Source organism: Drosophila sulfurigaster, chromosome 2L (genome assembly GCF_023558435.1).
Source record: "Drosophila sulfurigaster albostrigata strain 15112-1811.04 chromosome 2L, ASM2355843v2, whole genome shotgun sequence".
In the NCBI taxonomy this organism is placed as follows: Eukaryota; Metazoa; Arthropoda; class Insecta; order Diptera; family Drosophilidae; genus Drosophila; species Drosophila sulfurigaster.
The window spans coordinates 14,040,449-14,061,543 of record NC_084881.1 but is presented as its reverse complement, the minus strand read 5'-3'; the positions used below and the strand labels follow the sequence as shown (position 1 = coordinate 14,061,543).

General features: G+C 38.1%; 1 protein-coding gene across 3 annotated transcripts; it reads left to right on the top strand.

Annotated features, from left to right (window-relative positions):
- The first annotated feature begins 8,311 nt into the window (after positions 1-8,311).
- Positions 8,312-17,901, top strand: LOC133844597 (protein drumstick). 3 transcript variants are annotated; one of them, XM_062278681.1, is made up of 3 exons: positions 8,312-8,584; positions 15,088-15,936; positions 16,707-17,901. In XM_062278681.1, the coding sequence occupies exons 2-3, from the start codon at positions 15,716-15,718 to the stop codon at positions 16,729-16,731; spliced, it is 246 nt and encodes an 81-aa protein (XP_062134665.1). In that variant the 5' UTR covers positions 8,312-8,584; positions 15,088-15,715; the 3' UTR covers positions 16,732-17,901. The 3 variants fall into 3 exon arrangements, with proteins under 3 accessions (XP_062134665.1, XP_062134673.1, XP_062134657.1); XM_062278689.1 differs by lacking the exon at positions 8,312-8,584 and adding an exon at positions 9,284-9,426; XM_062278673.1 differs by lacking the exon at positions 8,312-8,584 and adding an exon at positions 9,284-9,620.
- Positions 17,902-21,095: the final 3,194 nt, after the last annotated feature.

Below are 21,095 nucleotides of genomic sequence, written 5' to 3'. Positions count from 1 at the left end.
CTGTAGCGTGCTAAATTTAAAGATTTCAAAAATAAAAGGATTTAATATTTGCAGTTTATTTATTTCTTTGGTAATTTTGAACAATATAGTTTTATTCATTTATTTTTTTTATTTATTATAAATATAATAAATAGTAGTATTTACATATTTATTTATGAATTCATTAATGAAAACTAAATCGGAAATTATGAAACATACCAATCTTTAAAAATTTGCATATTTATTAAATCAATACTGTTTGGTCAACTAAAATTTTCAATTAGTTTTTTTTTTAAACTTTAAAATGTATTGGACACTTGAACTTAAGTGAACAAGAACTTGAAATACTACTGCTAATTATTCACTTAAGGAAGTCATGAAAGTAGTTGAACTCTGACTAAATAAATAAATTGAGCATTTAGTGTAAAAAGCTGAAATAAAATGTGGAAACAAGTCGAGTATTGATTAAATATGAACTCAACGAAAGCACTCAATTATGAGTGGAGTGGATGAGTGCAATAACAATGGCACATTAACTGAACGAAGCTGCTGTAGCTTTCGAATTAACTTAACGAATGTGGCAAATATTGTTGGCAATGCAAAGCTAACCTATAAAACAGAATTCAATTAATCTGACATCTCTTTCGCCATCGTCATCTCTTGCTCGCACCAGCTGACTTGCTGTCTGTCTCTTTCCATTGAACGCTCGCTCTCTCGCTCTCGCTCTTGCTCTCTCTCTTTCTGTCTCGATCTCTCTCTGTAGCTGTCTCTCTCTCACTCTGACAAAATAGAGCAAGTCAAAAGTCATTTTGCGACTCTTTTCGCTTGGCTGGCATAAATTGCATTATTATTAGGCTTATTTGATATGCGCCGACGACGACCGAAAAGCTGCAGTGAAATTGCAAAAAAGCAAGCAACGGCAGCAGCAGCAGCAGCAGCAGCAACTGCGGCAGCAACAACAACAGCAACAACAACAACAAGAGAGACAGACTGTAGCATTAAACTTGTTGTTGGTGCAAAAGCCAAGCGCAACTACTGTTCATTTCCCACGGTAGGATTCGGATGCCATTCCACTGAGTGAGTGGCAGGCAACTCGCGACTCGCAACTCACAACTCGCGACTTGCGACTCGGTTAGTTGCGACTCGGAAACTCGGCGACTTGGAGTTGTGGAGACTTGGCGACTCGGCAAACTGGCAAACTCGCGCTCTGGGCTGCGGCTGGTTTTGTTTTTGTTGTTTTTGTTGTTTGTTGCCAGCAAAAAGATCTCTCGAGTCTTTCTCGATCTGCGTCTTGGTCTCGTCTCTTATTGTGTGGCGCTGCCGAGCGGTGGGAGGCAGCTTCGTCTTCGTCTTCGTCTTCATCGAGCAGCAACAGCAGCTGGAACAGAGCGAGTACGCAGATGAGTTTCATTTTCTCATTGTTTGGCACGACCAAAGTTGCAAGCTGCCCAAAATACAGCAAACAGCAACACGGCTAAAAGAAACCTGTTGCCAGTTCAACGTTAACGTTGAATGAACAAATTTGTGTTCAGCGTATTTTGTTTTTGTTTGTTTTTTTCAGCTTGGCCGCGGGCTAAAAAGCATTTTCTGAGCATAAATCGTGAGTTGGCAACGGCGAGAGAGCCACAAAGATAGTGCCCAAAACGTCCCCATTTCGATTTCCCCCTCTTCCCGCACCCCTCGCTCCCCCTGCAACTCACTTCCCACTGCACTCATAGACCCAAAACAAAACAAAAAAAAAAAAACAAAAAAAAAAGTTGCAGCCGCTTCGCATAATTTCTCATTTAATTCAATCAAAAATATTGTGGGCTAAAATGCTGTAAACGCTTTGAACTTCTAGTTGGATTTATTCAATTTACAATTAATTAATTAGCTAGTCACACTTTCTTCTAGCGTTTGGCAATAATTTTGATAAATTTTCATTTAATTCAGACAAAATATTGGTAAATTCAAAAAATAATATTTAAATGGTTCATATGCTCAAAGTGATTTGAGTTAATTACTTTTTTCTTTATAAAATATGCTTAATTAAAATAAAAATAATAAAAAAATATAAAAATATGATAAACAAAAATAAATAAAAATAAAAATAATTTAACTCGTTTACTAAGACAAATCAATTATAATCAATAGAGTTTGCATTAAAATTCCACAAAACAAAATCTTTAATACTCTGTTTTAATAACCTTTTTTTAGCTGTTATAATTTCTTATTCAATTTTATTGAAAAACACTTTTAAATTGTCGTAATTCTGCATTTAATTCTCTGAATAATAATTGCTTTCATTACAGCAATTCCATTGATTTCATTTAATTTTATAGGCAAAGTTTAAACTTAAACTCATGCTCCATTCGAATTTGAAGCCCCTTTTGTCAATTTGCTCGGTTATTTATGGTTCTAATACAATGTTGTGAACACCCAAAAATTCATTCATTTCCTATTAACTGACAAAACAGAAATTCATTCAAGATTCTTGTTGTTGTTTCGTTCATTCTTTTCTTTTTTTGTTATATGTATGTATATGTACATATATATATTTTTTGTTTGTTTTTCAGTATTCAGTTTCGGGGATTTGTTGTCCGTTGTCTGGTTGTCAACATTTTGCCTTTTGACCGCTCGCTGTGCTCGTTATCATCAGCTCTCAGCTCTGAGCTCTCAACTCAGAGTTCTCTGAGTTCGCATTGCCAGACTGCCTGCTTCCCCATAAATACTCTATATATGCGAGATCGAGTCGTATATAGCCATCTCTCAGAGTCGGAACATCGATTTAAATGCAAATCAATGTAATAAAACATCTTTTTTTGTTTGTTGTGTGTTCCCCTTTGGTTTTCGGTGTTGTTACCTGTTACCGATACTCTCAACGATTAATTTTAAATTCAATTTGTTTAAGCTGAAATGGAGACCAAGACCCAGACCGAGATGGAGATGAAGATGGAGCTGGTGACACCTAGTACACCCACACAATATCATCTAAAAAACACCTCTGAAACTTAGGCGGAAGGGGAGGGGATTCAACTCTTTTGGTGGCTCTCTAAATCAACGGAAGTTCATGTGGCGCTTAGCACATGAAAATCGCTCGTAAATCTTATTTCACAGCTTGCCTGCCTGGCTTTCTAAACACACACACACACACAACACACACACACACACAACACACACATCGTGTGCTCACTTTGCAATGCGGGGGATTGCATTTTGGTTTTAGATCACAATAAAAACTCTTGACCATTGACTTTTGTGGCAAAGAAAACCTTTTTTGCTGCCATCACAAAAACACAAAAACAGAGAAGAAAAAAAAAAAGGTAACAATAGCCGTTTTATACTGGCAGCCATTGAGTAAGATTATATATTGTATTTATGTTTCACGTAGCATCTCAACTCGGTGTCCAGTTGAGACTTTGTATTTTCTTTTAATTGGGCATCAAATTGTCTGATATTTTACTAGTTTACTTGCTGAATGATCTCTTTACATTTATCTTAACTCTCCATTTATATAGTACACTTAAATTTAATTTCCCAATGGTTAAAGTATCTTGACAATTATTTTCCACTCCTTATCTACTTAATCATTAAAGTAAGACATGAGTTTTAGTGTCACAGCTTTACAAATAAGTTTAAAACTTCTAGGAATTTAAAAGAAAACGAACAAAATGTGCTTTTTAAACAACTAAATAAATTTTTGTAAAATATATGTTTATCTTTTTTTTTAGTTAATATTTGTCAAGAAAATTGCACAAATAATAAAATTATTAAAATGGTCAAGATAATCACACAAAAAATGAAATTTTTGCATTAGTTTATTTTATCTTATGAGAAGTTAATTTTAAGTTAAAAATAGAAATAATAAAAATACGTCAAAGTTTTAAGAATCCTAAATATTTAAAAGTAAAAGATTAAAATAAATATTTTTAAAATGTCCTTTCAACTTTTTTTAAATTAATAATTGTCAAGAAAATCACACATAATAAAATTATTTCCTTTATTTAACGTTAACTTCAAACTAGTTATACTCAAAAGATCTCAAAATGAGAAATGGAAAACTCTTTCATGTTGCTCTGACTTCATTAAAAACACATAAACATATTGCCAAAATATTTATATTATTTTATAATTAACTTTCGGCTGCATGGTATAATGTTGAAATGACTTGATTTTTTTGTTTATTATATTTCTGCCATCGTTGCGTAGTTTTAGATTGTTTTTCAGGTAGTTTTACTGTCTGTAGTTTTATTTAAATTTTCCATAAATTGTTAATCAATTATTTGTTTGTGATTAATTTCCATAATCATCAGAGAGTTGCCGCAAGCTGCGCATTAACTCGTCGATGACTTGACAAAAGCTGTTCGAACCTTTTGTTGTTGCTCATGTCTGTTGTTGTGTCTGTCTTCTTCTTCATCTTGTTGCTGTGCACTGGGCGCAAAAGTATTAAATTTCATTAATTGCCAAAATTAACACACACACAAAAAAAAAGAGAGGCGAATGTAAGCAAAAGATTTTGTGAAAAATTAAAAATTCATACGGCAGCGATGCGGTCGCATAAATTTCATGGAAGCTGCCAAGACAGCAGACGAAAGAGAGAGAGGGGGGAAGGGAGAGACAGGCAATGATGTGGGCGAGAGATCTCTAAACTGAGATCTCTATAGAGAATACATATATGTATCTGTATCTGTGTTGAAAGTGGACCGCAGCTGATGACAAACTTTTTTGGGATGGTGACGATTGCCATGGCAATGTCGTGACGGTAGTTGCCAGAGTTGTCATGCTGTTCGGTTTATTACGCAGCTACAGCGTCAGCTATTTCGTTTTTTTTTCTTGCTTTTTTTTTGCGGTTCATTCAAGGTGTTAGCCAAGTTTGTATGCTGCGCAGACACTTAAAAAAAAAACTTGATTTATTTTGCTTAGCGTTTTTTGTTGTTGTTGTTGCTGTTGCTGTGAATCCATCTGCATAAATTTGACTTATGGCCCGATCGTAAATTTACCTCGCTGAACAGTTAGACGCAAAGAGAGACGCGTCGATCGACGATCTATCAATGAATTCGGAACTCAATGAACTCGTAGTATGCTCAGCCATAAAACGCTATCGACCGTTCGATCGATCCATCTGTCCCATACTCCCCCTTCTGCTTCTTCTTCTTCTTCTTCATCTTCTCCTGATCCAAACTCATTTCGTATGCATTTTAGTTTGTATGTTAATTTGTGGTTTGCTGTGTGATTGTTGGTTTCTAGTTTCAGTTTTTAGTTTTCAGTTTTCAGCTCCATTGTGTTTTATTTAATTTTAATTTTTATTTCGTAAATTTTAAATTTGTTGTCACTTCTGTAGGAGCGCAAAAGGTTTTTCCATTGTTCCAGCAATTCTCAACGAAATACCAAATATGTCGACGAAATTCGTATTCGTATTCGGATTCGAAATCGATTTCGTTTGTCTTTTATTATAATTGGGTGCGGTGCGGTAGTTTCTTCCACTTCCCCTCTCACACGTCTCCCTCCCTCCCTCTCTTGATCTGCTCATCTTTGACTATTTCAGTATCTATTTCTATTTCTATTTCTTTTTTTTTTTGATGCAGAATCTCATCTGAATCGTTGTCATTGTAGCGACAATTCAATAAAAAAACCAGCTACACTCTTTATGAATAGCTTTATGCATATTTCTTTTATATATACAATATATATAGCTTTTGAGCTGTCTAGGTGCGAGGCAGCTGCTGTTGCTGCTTTGAAAATTAATAAAAATTTATGGTTTATTTGGAATTTTCGTGGCTTATTAATTTGCCATAAAGCTGGTGGCTAACTTAAGTGGCAATCGGTGGCACACACACACACATAGACACACCCGTTGAGAAAGTGATATATACCGGACAAAATTCTTAGACCTATTTCAAAATGAATCACAGTCAAGTTCGATCACTTTTAATGTGAGTTTTTATTAGGTTAACTCATTTTTTTATATATAAACTTTATTTAACTTTATTTAGTTTAAAGTTACAGCAAACATTTCTTCTTTAGTTTCATATTTAAGCAGTTGAAGTGTAAAAAATATTTACTTATTCAAAACTTAAGCCAAATATCTGTTAGATTAAATTCGTAATGACTTTTTCATTCAGTAATATTTACAGCCATGATCTTTTAGTTACGCTATAAACGTCTTTCTCAATCGGCACTTCATTGAAAATAATTATAAATGCATTAAAACTATAATAAATAATACAAGCGTTACCAAAACGCGTTGCTTTAATTAAGCGCAACACCTTTAAAGGCTTTGCTATTTATAGATGGAGTAAATTATATACCCATTAATGATTGCTCAAAATCGTTGCTCTATATCTGACGTAAGTGAGATCTCAACAGAAATATCAACAGCTGTTGGGTTTTTTTTTTGTTAGTATGAAAATTACTTAAATAAATTGTAATTTTGCCTGTAGTTGGCTGCAGTTGACTGCAAAAGGAATTGCCACTTAGCTGTTGACTGTCTTGGGGGTCTGTTGATTGGATATATGCAAATGTTGGCCCCAAAAACAAAAAAAAAAACAAAGCCGAAACAGAAATCGAAATCGAATGAAGCCATCAAAAATACACAAAACAAAAAAGATGCGTTCACATTGAGTCTCCACAAGGAGAAACAATTTAAGCATTATTTTTGTTGTTGTTGTTGTTGTCGTTGTGCTTAAACTTTATTGATGCTTGATGTCAATTTGGCAGGTTCGCAAAGCGAAAACTTAATTAAAACTCAACAAAAAACTCGACACAAAAAGCCAAACTGAACAGCGACAGGCGAAATGAGGGGCAATCCTTTTTGGGGCCACTTAATTAAAATAACAAAAGGCGCAGCGAGCTTGTGTAAAATTAACCAAATTATGCATATATACCATTTTTTTGTTTTGTGTGGTGCTTTTGGTTTGGTTTGCTGTGCATATTTGTGAATGAAGCGTTTGTTTCATTCAGCAGAAGATCGGACTGAGCAAAATGAAAGGCAATCAGCAGTTTTGGAGCTGGAGTTGGAGTTGGAGTTGAGGCTGGCAGCAGATAAACAGACAATAAATATGAAGTCTCGGCCCTTTTGCGGCGCGGCGCATTACAAAATGTATTTTTTTTTTTTGTTGTTGTTGCTGTTGTTGTATTTCTTCATGTTATTTGTTGTTTGCTGGGCACAAAGAGGCCACACAGCGACAACAAAAAAATGCCACAGCGATTTCAAGAGTTTCCCATGGCGGCAACCACAACACACACACACATACACACGTATACATACATAGACACAAACGCAAACACAAAATGGAGCCGCAACAGTTAACAAAGTTGGCAGCGCAGTCAACGCGACGTATGCGTAATACGGCTGCCTGGCTGCGTTGCCACTGGTTTTCAGCACTCACACACACACAGTCGCGCACACACACACACACACACGCACGCATTTCATGAGAGAAACGGGTTAAGGGCAGGCAAACTGACAGTTGAGCGCCAGCAGCGACGCAAACGCTGCTGCCATTGGCCGCCCAAAAGCGCCACAAGGCAACGCCCACTTAACAACTGAGCGTGTGTATTTCAATGTATGTGTGTGTGTGTCTGTGTGTGTGTAAAAGAAAGTTGACTGCGTTGCCCAGCAGCTAGATGACAAACAGCAGCAGCACAACAGAGACAGCACTATGTGAACGCATGCGCTCGGTATTAGTTAGAGCGTGACAGCTCGAGTGCAAGAGACGTACAGAGTGAGAGAGCTTTTCTGGGCTGCTACTGCTCTTTTTTTGTTTTGCATATGCTACCACATGTAAATCGCAAATCGTGAGTGAATATTTGCATGTATGTATATTAGTGTTGTATGTGTGTTATGCGCACTTAATTAAAACGTAAACCTTTTTGGTTCTGTGGTTTTTTGGCGGGCGTGGGCGCATTTAGGCTTAATTAACAGGCCAACAACAGGCACGCAACACACGTTACGCCCCAGCAACAGCAACAAGAACAACAAGCAACGACGATGCTCTCAACTCACCTGCTTTTATTTTTGAACTCTCTGAACACACACACGCACACACTCACACACTCACAGCTCACTCATCGCTCACTCAGCGCGATTGCACTCAGCATTTTGTGCTGCGTCCAATCAGCGCACGTTACGTTCACTCAAACTCGTTTTTGCGCTCAATTCGTTTGGCTGCTAGAGCGAGACAGTGCAAGAGACAATTGAATGCGAGCAGTGAGCGCAACATGCGGCAGCAGCAGCAGCAACAGCAGCAGAAGCTGTTTTATGCTCTTGTTGTTGTGGTCGCTGTTGTTGTTGCTCAACTGTTTCAACACAGGCAGCTGTTAAACCCATCAAGCTGAAGTTTCGATCGTAACTTTGCAGTTGACTCTCGCGCACAGAAGCGTTCGGAAGTGAAATATATTTTATTAATAATATTAGCAGTCGAATCGAGCCGTGTTGTGAGCTTATAAAAGACCAAAAAAAAAAATACAAAAAACATTTTTGAGCAGTTGCCGTCGCCACAACTACAACAAAGCTAAACTATTTGTTAAAGCGACAAAAGTGAAAATCGCGCAGCAAACGCAAGTAATTAATATTTTCGACGTACATTTGTAAAACACAGAGGAAAGAAAAAATAATAAGTAAAAGGTAAGCCGACGCCATTTTGTTAGACGTTGCCATTTTGTGGCTACTGTTGAAAGCTACCGCAGTTACGCAGCAGCACAAGACAGAAACAACAACAACACAAGCAACAATAAGATTACCATGCGAGTGAGTGTGAAAGGGAAAGACTGCGATCGCTTTTTTTCATTTCTTTAGCTGTGGCTGTAGTGTGCTACTCGTCTTGCGCATGCGCAGTAGCCGAAGCTTATAAGAACTTGCTTCGGCTTCTGGGCTTCAGCATCTCCTTCGTGTCACGAATGCGACTTTCGACTGTCGACAGTCGACAGTCGACTTTGACTTCGACTCTGACTTCGGCTTCGGCTTTTTAGCACTCGTGCTTGACCAGTTAGAAAGAAGAGCTAGGCAGAGAGCTCAGAGTTGTTGCTGCTGTTGCTGTTGCTGCTGGCACCACAGTAGTCGATGACTCACACACACACACACACACACACATATTCCACATAAACACACTACCGTATTGAGCCGTACTCAACACACACACACACACACAAAGGCACGCCTCGGTCTTTTTTGGTCTTGACTGCGTCGTCGCCGCTTCCTCAACTTGGTGGCAGCGACGCCGCAGTCGCAGTCTCTGCGCTCGGCAGCCGCCGCAGCGTCAGCAGCAGCAGCAGCAGCAGAGTTGACTACTATTTCTTTCAGTTATTAGTAGCATTCATTCATTCAACTTTGTGCCGCGCAAGCGTGCGTAGTTCCTCAGTTCCTTCGCGTGTACCTTTCAAGCAACAAAAAAATTCAAAAAAAATTTAAGAAAAAATAAATCAAGAAAATTATTACACAACTGAAAATAAATAGTGATCATCTACTAAGTACGTGACTTTAGAAATTCAATCGTCGCCACAGTCAAAGTGTCGCCGTTTATCGTCTTCGTCTTCGTCGTCGTCGTCGTTATTTTGTCGTCGTCGTCGTCGTTGATGTCGTTGTCGTGTTAATTGCAGTGATTAGCCGTAGCTTCCCCACCAAAAAAAAAAAACACTCATTATCGCATTCACTCTTCTCATTGGTAAGTTTTGCCTATGCGACTGCGCAGTTACGCAAGCATCTCTTTGACGTCGCGTCGCCATTGCTACCATAGGCGCACTGACTGCGCAGTCAGCGTCGTTATAGGGCCTCGGCTGCAACTAGGCGACGGCGGCGGCGGCGTCATACAGTAGCCAACAGAGTTGTTGGCGCTTACTCGCCATGTTCTTGCTCTCGTTCTCTTTAGCTGCTTCTTACTTATGCTTTGTCGCTGTCGTTGTGGTTGTGGTTGCTCTTGTAGTAGTAGTTGTTGTTGTGGTTGTTGTGTTTGCCTGGCTACCAGTTTTACGCGCTTTCATTGGTCCATGCTAAATGTGCGTGTGAGCGCCTCTCAGTGCTTCTGTGCATGTGCATGTGTGTGTGTCTGCGAGAGTTGAAAGCAATCAATTGACAATGGCGCTTGTGCAGCTTTATCTTTGAGAAAGTGTCGCAAAATGGCGACCAATCTGCCAATTGGACAAGCCACCAAAGGTTGACTCTGCTCTTCTCATACTTAAACCCAACCATTCTCTTTGCTTCACTTTGGGACTGATAAGAAGTTTAAAAACTAACAAAAACAAAGATAAAGAATAATTTCAACAGCTCAGTCTTTGCTCTATATAAAAATACGGCAAAATACGAATATAAAGTCAACAACTAAAATCTTCTTAAACCTCTTCAGCTTCATTAAAAACACAATTTTTGTCAGGTGAAATAAAAATGAATCTTTAAAAAAAGTAAAATGTAATTTACATATCAATTTCCCAAACAAAGTTATGCAAAATATAATTTAATAATTGCATTCTTAATCTAATGAATAAAGTAGTTGAGAAAAGATATAACTTTGCTAAATTCTAAATTTAAAAAAAAAATCGACTTTTTATATCACAAAGTAAATAGTTTACATTTTGCTTTTCCTTATTCTTTTCAATTTGATTGTTAAACCTAAAATATAAATTGATATATTTGACAGAGAACTTTTTATTTTAACATTTTTAATATATTACAATAATAAATCTATTACTTCATAATTAGCATAAATCTTTAAATATTTATTATAAAATTCATATGTTTATCAGAAAACTTGACTTGAAATGCAAAGTCATGCCTTTATAAACTGAAATACATTTTTATAGTCTTGTTGAAATGCCGACGGCATTACGTGTACATCAAATGAAACGCTTGAATTTAACTTTAAGCTCATGAGTCAGCGTTTACTTAGTCAACTTCTTGTGGCCAAAAACCGAAGGCCTTAGCCTCGGTTTAGACGCACAAATCGAATCATAGACAACAGTTTATCCGCTGATGATTTGTGGCTGTGGAATGCACAGATCATCGCTGTGATCAAGTTTAAATCTGAGCTCTGACTCATGGTCAGATGGCCAAACAAAAATTGCGAAAAGCAGTTAACAGCATGGTTTATTTCATCATGGGTAATTGATGTTAGTTAAGCAACGTGAGCTCGTCCTTCGTCCTTTTGAACCACACGCTGTGTGCGATCAATTAGACACAAATTAGTTAAAGACTTGCGAAGACAGACTGCAAATCTTCCACTCTCTTTCGCTCTCCATCTCTTTCTCTGTCTGTCATAACTCATCAAGTGTTTACACGCAACAGTTGATAGATCGTGTTAAGTTTTCCCACACAAAAAACACAAGAAAACAGAAAGAAAATCCAGCATTCGTTTTGCTTTAACAAAAAAAAAAGGATCCTTTTGTGGCAAGGTGTCATTGTATTGTGTGTCCAGTTTCGCGCGCCTTGCCATTGTTCCAGATCTTGAAATCTTCAACTACACTCAAGTGGTGCCTAATTGTTGTGGCCGGGGGTTTTCTTTTTCTTGAGAATTCTACGCCATTAGCACAATTAGATTCGTATCAAAATCGTTTCGGTGCCTTTGTCCTTTCGTTTTTATAGTGTACTCTCTGACTTTGTTCGGCTTATTGTCATTTTTTCCACATTTCGGCTGTAATTTTTTAATGGCACCTTGCCAACTCACCGCTGTCCGTTGTCCGCCTCCAAAAAGAGCGAGAACGAGAGAAAAACCAAATAAAGGCCAACGACCAAGTGTGGTAATCGCTTTTGACCATGTCTTTCCTTTTCTTATACATATAATATATATTTTTTTGTTGTTTTTTTTTCGACGTGTGTGTCACTCTGCCTCTTCTTTTTTGGTCCTTATCGGACTCTGCTACACATTATCGCTGCAACGGGGTGTTAAACTGTAACTCTTGTCTCTCGACTCTTGATTCTTGGAAGGCGCACTCACACTTGCCACAGATTTAGATGCTGCAGCTACTCCTCCACACTGCAAAGCAACTCCACCTTTTACTCCTACCTCCTTCTTATGTTGCCATTTTTGGTGCAAATCTAATTTCACGCAGCATTAACGCCTTTCGCATGCCCTTCACAACTGCACTCTACACTCACACTCACACTCTTTCTCTTTCTCTTCGCACACTCTGCTGTCTTCAGACTCATGCTGTGTCTGATCTTTCACTCCATCTCCCTCTTTCTCTCGAGGGACCTCTCGTTGTGCTCTGTGTACAAAACACTAATTATTTTCACTGCGGATTAATGGGATTATCTGCATGTTGGACAACACTTTATTATACAATATTTGTGCAGTTTCTTAGCTCTTTTTCTCTTTTTGATGTTGTGTGGTCTCTCTTCTACGCAACTGTGGGTGTTGCTTCGTTGTCTTAAGCCGATTTCATCAGCAGGTCATGCAAGGCTAACAAGATATGTAGTTGAAACTAAAGGCATTTATGCCATACACTTAACTATTTGGCTTCAGCACATTTGAAAAGAATTGTTTAGCTACAAAGAACTTTAAAAAGATCATCTTAGGTTTTTCCATTTTGTTGTATAAACTTTCATGCTAATATTATAAATATAGTTTAAAAAGAATGGGATTATAATAAGATGCTATGTATACAAATTTGTTTGCAAAACTCTTTAGCAACTATAGAACTAATTTTTGAAAACAAACATTGAAGTTAACTGTTTAATAAGAAATCATTAATTCATCAATCTGCAACCACTTAGCAATTAAATCTTATCTAATAAATTTTCATCAATATCAAGCTCAAATCTGCTCAAGCATAAGTAGCAATATAGGAATCTGGGTCACAGCTAAATTTGAGATGATCATAAATCAGCATGCTATAGTTTAAATGGATGTCCATGAAGCACTTGCCAGGCATTATAACAATACTTGTCTTAATTATTGTGTTTATAAGCAGATAATTATTCAACTGACATTTACAGCCTTGGCTAATGGTTAATAGTATTGCCAGATAAATGAGTTGGCACTTCTTCTTCGTTCATGTGGAACTCGAAGGGAAATTAAATGAAGTGCTTAGAGTATGCCGTGGCAAATGCGGCTGCTCCACTTAGGCCCACGCAAAGAAGAGGCAAACGATGCTGTTCACATTGGCCATATCGAATGCCCTCTAAAGTCGTCGTCGTATGGCTCTATATGGGCCTCTTCTTATGCAGGCGCCCTGTGTCGCATGATTAACGGCGTTAAAATGCCAATGTGACGCCACATTGTGTACACAAATTAACATGGCCAAGGATGGAGTTGGTCTCTGACTCCAACTCCAATTCCAACTCCAACTTTAACTTTAACATGAACTCCAACTTCGACTTCGACTTCAAGTCAAGTTTGGAGTCTCTGGAGTCTGGATCAGCGACCTGGCACTCAGTGTTATAATTTGAATATGTTTAGTGGGCATTAATGTTATAATGACAATAACTACGTTGCGTCTGTGGCTGGTGCAGCACCCGCTGTGACGTTTGCCTTTTGTTGTCAACGTGATGCTCCCCTCTCTCACTCTCTTTCCGCCGCCCTCACTCTCTCTCTCTTTCTCTGTGTGTCTCCAGCTGCGCGCCGTGAAATAAAAATAAATAAATATCGAAATCGGGGCTTGCCGAGAGACGTTGTCGCTACCAGTCAGCGCAGGCTTTTGTTTGCCGAATCCGAATCCGAATTCAAATCCCAGATCCCAAATCCCAAGAATGTATGGCATAACATTAAGCCAAACTGCTTGAGAAATATTCCATATTTTCTCCATCCTAAAACGAAAAAAACAACGTATACCAAAAACGCCATCCAGCGGCGCCGAAATGACAAAAATAAAATTACATAAAAAATAACAGTTGTTAACTACCGAAGCAGGATCCCAACTCAACTCTCGAATGGATCGCCAAAAAAAAGACAACAGCACTGAAAAAGAAAAGACAATAATCATGTGGCATAAATTGTGGTTCAGAGTCGCAGGCGCCAATTAAAAATAAACTTGTTACAGCGCCACTTTAATGAAGCGACTAAAATATGGCATCTTCTTGGCTCTGACGCCTCTCCGTCTCCGTCTCCATTTTCATCTCCGTCTGCGTCTCCTTTATGGCCCTGTGTTTTCTGTGTTTGCTATGCGAACTCGGCTTTTACTGCAGCTAGTGTCATTAAATTTTGCATATAGGCTTTCTATGTCGGTTAATGCTTTTGTCTGTTGAAATCGTTAAGATCACATCACTATATCATCTTGTATGATTGGGTTTTATTTTGCTTAAGTGGTTCACTCTTTTATTTATCGTGACAAAAGTACTTAAACACTTGATTATCTGAGCTTTTAAGTCGAGTTGACAGCTTTAATCATGTGGATAAGTGAGCTTTAAGCAGCTTTTACTTATTGATGACAATTTGGAGTGGGCAATTATATCTACATAATTTAATTAATTTTTTATTATTCTATTTTTTGGTGTTGTACACTTCAAAGTTTTCTTATCAGTTTTAACAATTAATCAAATCAATTCAATTGCTTTGATCTTCAATGAGCTTTGGCAAAGTGTATTGGGCTTTATTGCTGTTTGTTTTAATGTCTTAAATGACTGACTTTTCAAATAGTTGTTATTCACATAACACTATTTTAATAGAACTTTAATGAGCTTTGGCTACTTAAAGGGCATCAAAAGCTTCGTTGCGGCGCGTTGCGTGGGCGCTAATTGAACAATTGTGTTACGGAAGTACAGTTGACAAGCTGACAAAAAGGCAGCATGGTGACAGACACCGTGTGAAACCGATATTACTGAAACCGAAAATAAAATATACTGAAGCTCGAAATGGTTGTTCGTTGAAGACAAATTATAAACGAAGGTTAGCTGGTTAACTGAAACTGGGCGGTTGGTGATTTGTAAATGTCAACACCAAGTTCGAGTTGCCTTGCGTTGTTATTGTTGTGCTGTGTGGTGGTGGTTTTTGCGGTGGTTCAGGCTTTAATGAGTCATTTTCAATTTCATGTTGCGTGATTTAAGTTGACAACTTGTTGGTTGGTCGGTTGGTTGCTTGCTTTGCTTCGTTGTGGTTGTTGTCGTTGGCATTTTTGCTCAAATTTATTGGCACATAAAAGATGTCGCAGGCGTTGCTAACTTTATTTAACACTGTTTTTCTCTCTCTCGCTCTTTCTTTTTAGGTGTTCGCCTTAAAGTGCGCCATAAACTAAAAGGCAACGGCAGCAGCAACAGCAGCTGGAACAGACGGCCCACCCAAAACGCCTACAACTACAACGGTGAAATCACAACGAGCGTGTGATAGTTGACAAAAACACAAAAAAACCAAAAAGCGAAAAACAAAAACAATCAACAACCAAATAAAACAAGCAGCGACGTTGCCACATTTCAGTGCCTGTTATCTGCAATAGCAATAGAGATAGCGATAACGCTTTGAGTACCGTTAAAGCACTGCGCTCATTGCATTGAGCAAAGCTCCCCATAGCACAAACACACACACACAGACTCGCTCAGCTAACAGTGAGTGTACCTTGAGATCGTAGCGCACTCCAAAGTGAGAGTGTGTGCAAAGAGAGAGCCACGAGAGCGAGAGAACAACGACGCCAACGTCAAACTCAATACGTAAAGGAGTATAACAGAAAAAACAACAGAAACAACAACAACGTTAACAACACTTCTCACCCACTCCGATTCCCGATTGTGTGAGCACTGAGCGCGCGCGCGTCTGTCGCACGTAGAACACACAGCAACAGCAACACCAACACACATACAACAGCAGCGCAGCAGAGGGAAAATATATCGTCTGTCAAAATGTTTGCTGTAATGCGAATCGACAACGATGACTGCCGGTCGGATTTCCGTCGCAAGATGCGTCCAAAGTGTGAGTTCATTTGCAAGTATTGCCAGCGGCGTTTCACCAAGCCATACAATCTGATGATACACGAGCGCACGCACAAATCGCCAGAGATAACATATTCCTGTGAGGTCTGCGGCAAATACTTCAAGCAACGTGATAATCTGCGTCAGCACAGGTGAGTTATCGACCCCCCTCAAACCTCTCCACCCACCCACACTCCCAAATTGTATAGTCCTAAGAATATTCTCGATATATTAAAAAAAAAAGAGCATGACAAATTTTTGGTGTTGGTTTCGCTTAAGTTATTCACGATTTCATGATAAAGTGTGAAAATTTTAGTATATGATATATAACATATTATAGATAAGTCCGTTCAATTCCCAGTCCCAATCTTTCGTATGTATATCAATTGCACTCAGTGTGATAAGTCTTCTGGGAACTTGGGTGATTTTGTCCGATTTTTGACATTCGAATTTCCACATAAAGCTAACTTTAACTTTTTATGGGACTTGTCAAATTACGAGGAAATAACAATAAATATGTTTAGTTAACCATTTCTACAAGTGCAAAAAGGTAGCAATAGTATGAGACTTCAAATAGTCAATAAACGAATTCTACTAACTGGAAAAAGTACAATTGCGATAATTGCTAAATAAATGGTAGTTATTTAATAAGTAAATTTTATGATACTCAAAATGTTAATACTATATTCAAAATTTCAAATTATTAATCTTGCCAAGTTTTCAAAGACGTATTTTCAGTATAGGCTAAGGAATATTTCAAAAAAAAAATTTGCACATATTTATTACTCATTATCGGACACATAAAAAGCACCAACACCACATACAACCACACACACACTCACATTATTATTTATATTTAAGATCACAACACGGCTCCTACTACATTCCTATATTGTTTCTCTATTTTCTCTTCTATTTGTAGATGTAGTCAGTGTGTTTGGCGATAAGCTAAAAGTATCATAAATACAATATATAAAAAGTAAAAAATAATAAAAAGAAAACCAACACACAGCAATATAAAACATATATACATATAAAAAATCGAAATCAATTAAAAACAAACACCAGCACCAGATATCTAAAGCACCGCAGCACCAAGAGCAACAGCAAAAAAAAATCAAATGCAACAACTGCACGCAATATCACAACAAAATTAAGAACTTAATGTTAATATTACAACTGTCATAATATACATAGAGTGTTATCGATATGTCATGCCTATCGAGAAACGGCCGCCGCAGCAGCAGCAGCACGCAAACACGCCTACCGCCCACCCACATGCACAAAAATCACACGCTTACTACTAGATGCAATCAATCGATCAATCAAACAATCAGCAGCAAGCGCGATAGCAACGACAATCGATAAATCGATAGCCATCGGAATGCAATCGGGTGTTGGTAACACGATAACACGCTTTTGATTTCCTCTTACGTTTTTTTTTTGTTTGGTTGTTGAGTTTTCTCTACGTTCTCTTCTGTTCATTTCTCTTCTATCGAGAAACATGCACTTGCCACGCCCACCACCAAATGTTGCGCAGGCGCAGCACCACCACAACAACAGCAACATCAACAACAATAGCAAAAAAAAAAAAGAAAACAACAGCATCCACATTTTACAATAACTTTTGCAGAAATTCACACATGAACACCTGTGGGCGTGCCTACAATAGTAAATAATGCCACAATGCCACCACATGCAACATGCAACATGCCACAGCAATCATCAGCTTTTGTCAATTGGAAAGCACAATTAAGCTCAAGCTTCTTGTGCTTTCCCCCGCAACGAAGACAAAGCGACAACAATTGCCAACGTTTTACGTTAATCAATCAATCAATCAATCTGTCTGTCAATCACCAGCTGCAACTCTCTTGCCTTATAACTCGGAACTTGTGCGATCCTCTCGCTATCTTTATTGATAATAATTAATTACAATCTATTAATAATAATAATCATATTAATAAACAAAACAACAAAATAAATTTTAAGTATTTTTATTTTAAAAATCATATACAAAAAAAAACACGTTGAAAATGTCTTACTTAAAGTTTATCATATTAATAATAATAAAGAAATGAAAATGAAAAACTATTAAACTATATGATGATGATGATAAATCCATTGTTTTGTTTAAGTTTACCAATTACGAAAACCATTTTGCTAACAAAACAATAAAAAAAACGAAAAAAAGGAGAAAATTTAAATTACGTTCGAAAATGTTTTGTATTAGTGCCCTGCAATAAGATTGTAAATGTTTTGCTATTTATAAAACTAATAAAAGAAAAACTAAAAAAAAAAACAATTTAATGAAAATGGCAAATAAGAAAAATCATACGCAATATGTATTACATGCAGATGACCACGTCCACAAATGGGCTCAAAGGGGGCACCTGCATGCCTAATGAAGAATAATAATATCCTTAATGATAATAATACATAATACTATTTTATTTTAATGTTTTTAATATTTACAATGACTTTTTTGTTTTTATTTTTGGCATTTTGTGTGGTAAAGACAAAACAATAAGTACATAAATAAACATATTTATACAAATGTAACCAAGAGACTTTACTTTTTTCTTAAAATTTTTATCATTTGGCTTAGAATATGTTGCGTAACATTCCGCTTGCAGAGTTCCAAAATGTAGACTGGACTGTAAGTATATTTAATTTATTGTCAACAACATAGAGCCAACTGTAAACATATCTTAGCAATATGCCTGAAAGTCAACGCAATATTTGAAATCAAGAAGAGCAAGCAACGGCTTTGAGCTTTTACCATTTGTATTTATTCGAATTGCGTACACAAAGTCACAGTAGCCTAACAACGTGAGGTAGGTCACAATAGATCAATCATTCACGCCCAGGAGCATTAGGAATGCGATCTCCGTTTGAAAGCTCAGACGAGAGCTTTTTTCTTCAAGCCATATGGCGTGATTTAGTTTTGTGCCGTCGCATTTTGAAGTTGTCGCGTGTTTTTTCTGTTGCATTTTTTTAATGTGTCCTTTTTTTTAGTGAAGTGAATGAATAGTTGCTTAGGAAATAAAAGCAATATTAATTGCGTGCTAAGTGCGCAAGTGTGAGTGAGAGAGTGTTAATACTTATAATAGTGCAAGTGTAAAGAATTAAAAAAAAAAGTGGTTCTCCCCAGGCTTGTTATGCGTAAGTGGACACACAATTATACTTGTGATTCTGTTTTGTCGTTAGCCATTGAGCATTTAGTAGAACTTGCATTACATGCTTTTAAACATGCCAATAAATAAATACTGCTATATACATAAGCGCAAAATTATTGCCAACTCGGGCTCCGTTCGTTTTGTGTTCGGGCTTCGCTGGACACTTGCGCATGCATGCATTTCTATGTATATACATATGTATGTGTATGTATGTATGCGTATGCATTACTAGTATATGTATGTGCCGCTGAAGCAAAGCTTTATCGAATCGTAGAGCAATTAACTATCGATTACTTATCGCCCACCCACCACTTTTGGATTTGTTCTAAGCACAGCTTAAAAGCACAGTTGGGAACATAGTGAACACACAATAAAACATGTACACTTACATAGACTGGTATTCTTAGAACTTTTTAAATGGTTGTAGCCTTTAAAGAAGTATTTTATTAATATCCGTTTAAACAGTTGTTTAAAATTTAATTCACTGAATATGCTGCCAGATGTTAAGGGTGAACTTGGGGAAATGTCTGTAGAAAGATAATGTTATTGTGTGTGTAGTTTATAGAGCAACTATTTACTATCATATATCATTATCGTAGAGAGCAGTCACATTTACCCCTTAAATACACATCATTAACTGCACCATTAGTTGCCCCCTCGTCCCCCGTAGCTGGAGCAATAATTTCCTTTGTCGGCTGCTCAGCGAGGGTGGAGGCATTTGGTGAGGCCCCTCCTCATTGAAGGAAAGAAGAAATTTCACATTTCCATAAATCATTGTGAGGGGCAAGCCACACGCTGCGCTTCGTGTTAATTAAATATTGACTATGTTTTGATAAGCCGTAACATTGCCGCAGCCAATTTTCCAGCCGAAAAAATTCCAATGTTACCACATTGCGCGGCAGGATGCGCCACCAGTCGCCCTGGTTTGCCACTTGTGGCACAGTTTGTTGCAAAAACTGGCGGGGCAGCCGATAATGAAAGCGTTTCCAAATGCGAAACGAATGCTTGCGCAGCTACTGTGGTGAGTGTGCTGTGTGTGTAACCAGGATACAGCAGCAGCAGCGCTGTGGCAGCCGCATGTGGTCCACTCTGGAGGCACGTGTGGTTTTCCAGCTAACCGCTGTCCCGCTTCTGCTCCTACGCTTAGCCCGCTCTTGCCACTTCCTGCTGCATTAAAACTAAACTGTTTCCACCTACCCACCAAAAAAGGACGACAACTTGCGCAGTTTGACTTCTGCGCAAGATCAACACACCAATACACACACACACACACACACATTCACCCTTACACGCACTGCAAATCTTGGCCAAAAACGATGCGCAATGTCTCTTGCTGCGTGGCTGCCACCCGCGGCTTTTGTGTTTAGCTTAGACGCAGCTCTCAATCTCGCAGCAGTTGCAGAGTCGCAGCGCAAGTCTGCTGCCTCTGTGCCTGCCCTTTTTGCCCACCCACTCTTACTGTAGTATGTGATCTTGGCCCTTATCAATTGCGGCCATCGCAGTTCGGAATTGTTTTAGCCTCTGCTGTGGCTGCTGCTGCGGCTGATTCAACACTTCGGTAGCGCAATCTTTATTTCCGCCTCGACTGCACATTTATGGCTTTTCCAGTTTACCACTTACCCAGTTGGCTGAATCATGCAACACATTTTGGTGGCACAACATAAACGCTGAATTAGTCGTCGCTTTGGCTGAGACTTTAATCCCCCCTCCTCTCCTTTTCTTTCTCGCACTCTCTTTGACTCATTGCCAGCGACTTTCTAAGCAGCTCGCAACACGGCCTTCGTATAAATATCTCAGCGAGATTTGGCAACAGGTTAACAGGTTTCAATTGCCCGCCTCAAGGTGCGACTCGGTTTTCAGCTGCCTGTTCCCCTTCTTGAGTCTTCTCACACCTGAAGCGACGCTGTCTAACTCATTAGATGTCATTTGCTGATAAACGCAGCTGCTACACTAACTCAAGAGGCAGCGTTGAATATGTCGGTTGAAATGAATGGAGAAATTTTGAATTAATTAGAGCATTTATTGTTTAGTTTCGACAGCCACTAAAAGTATTCTTTTGAACATAGTTAATTGGTTGTATACAATTTAATAAATATTTTCTCAATGCAAAATTTGTATTCGAAAATATGGTTATT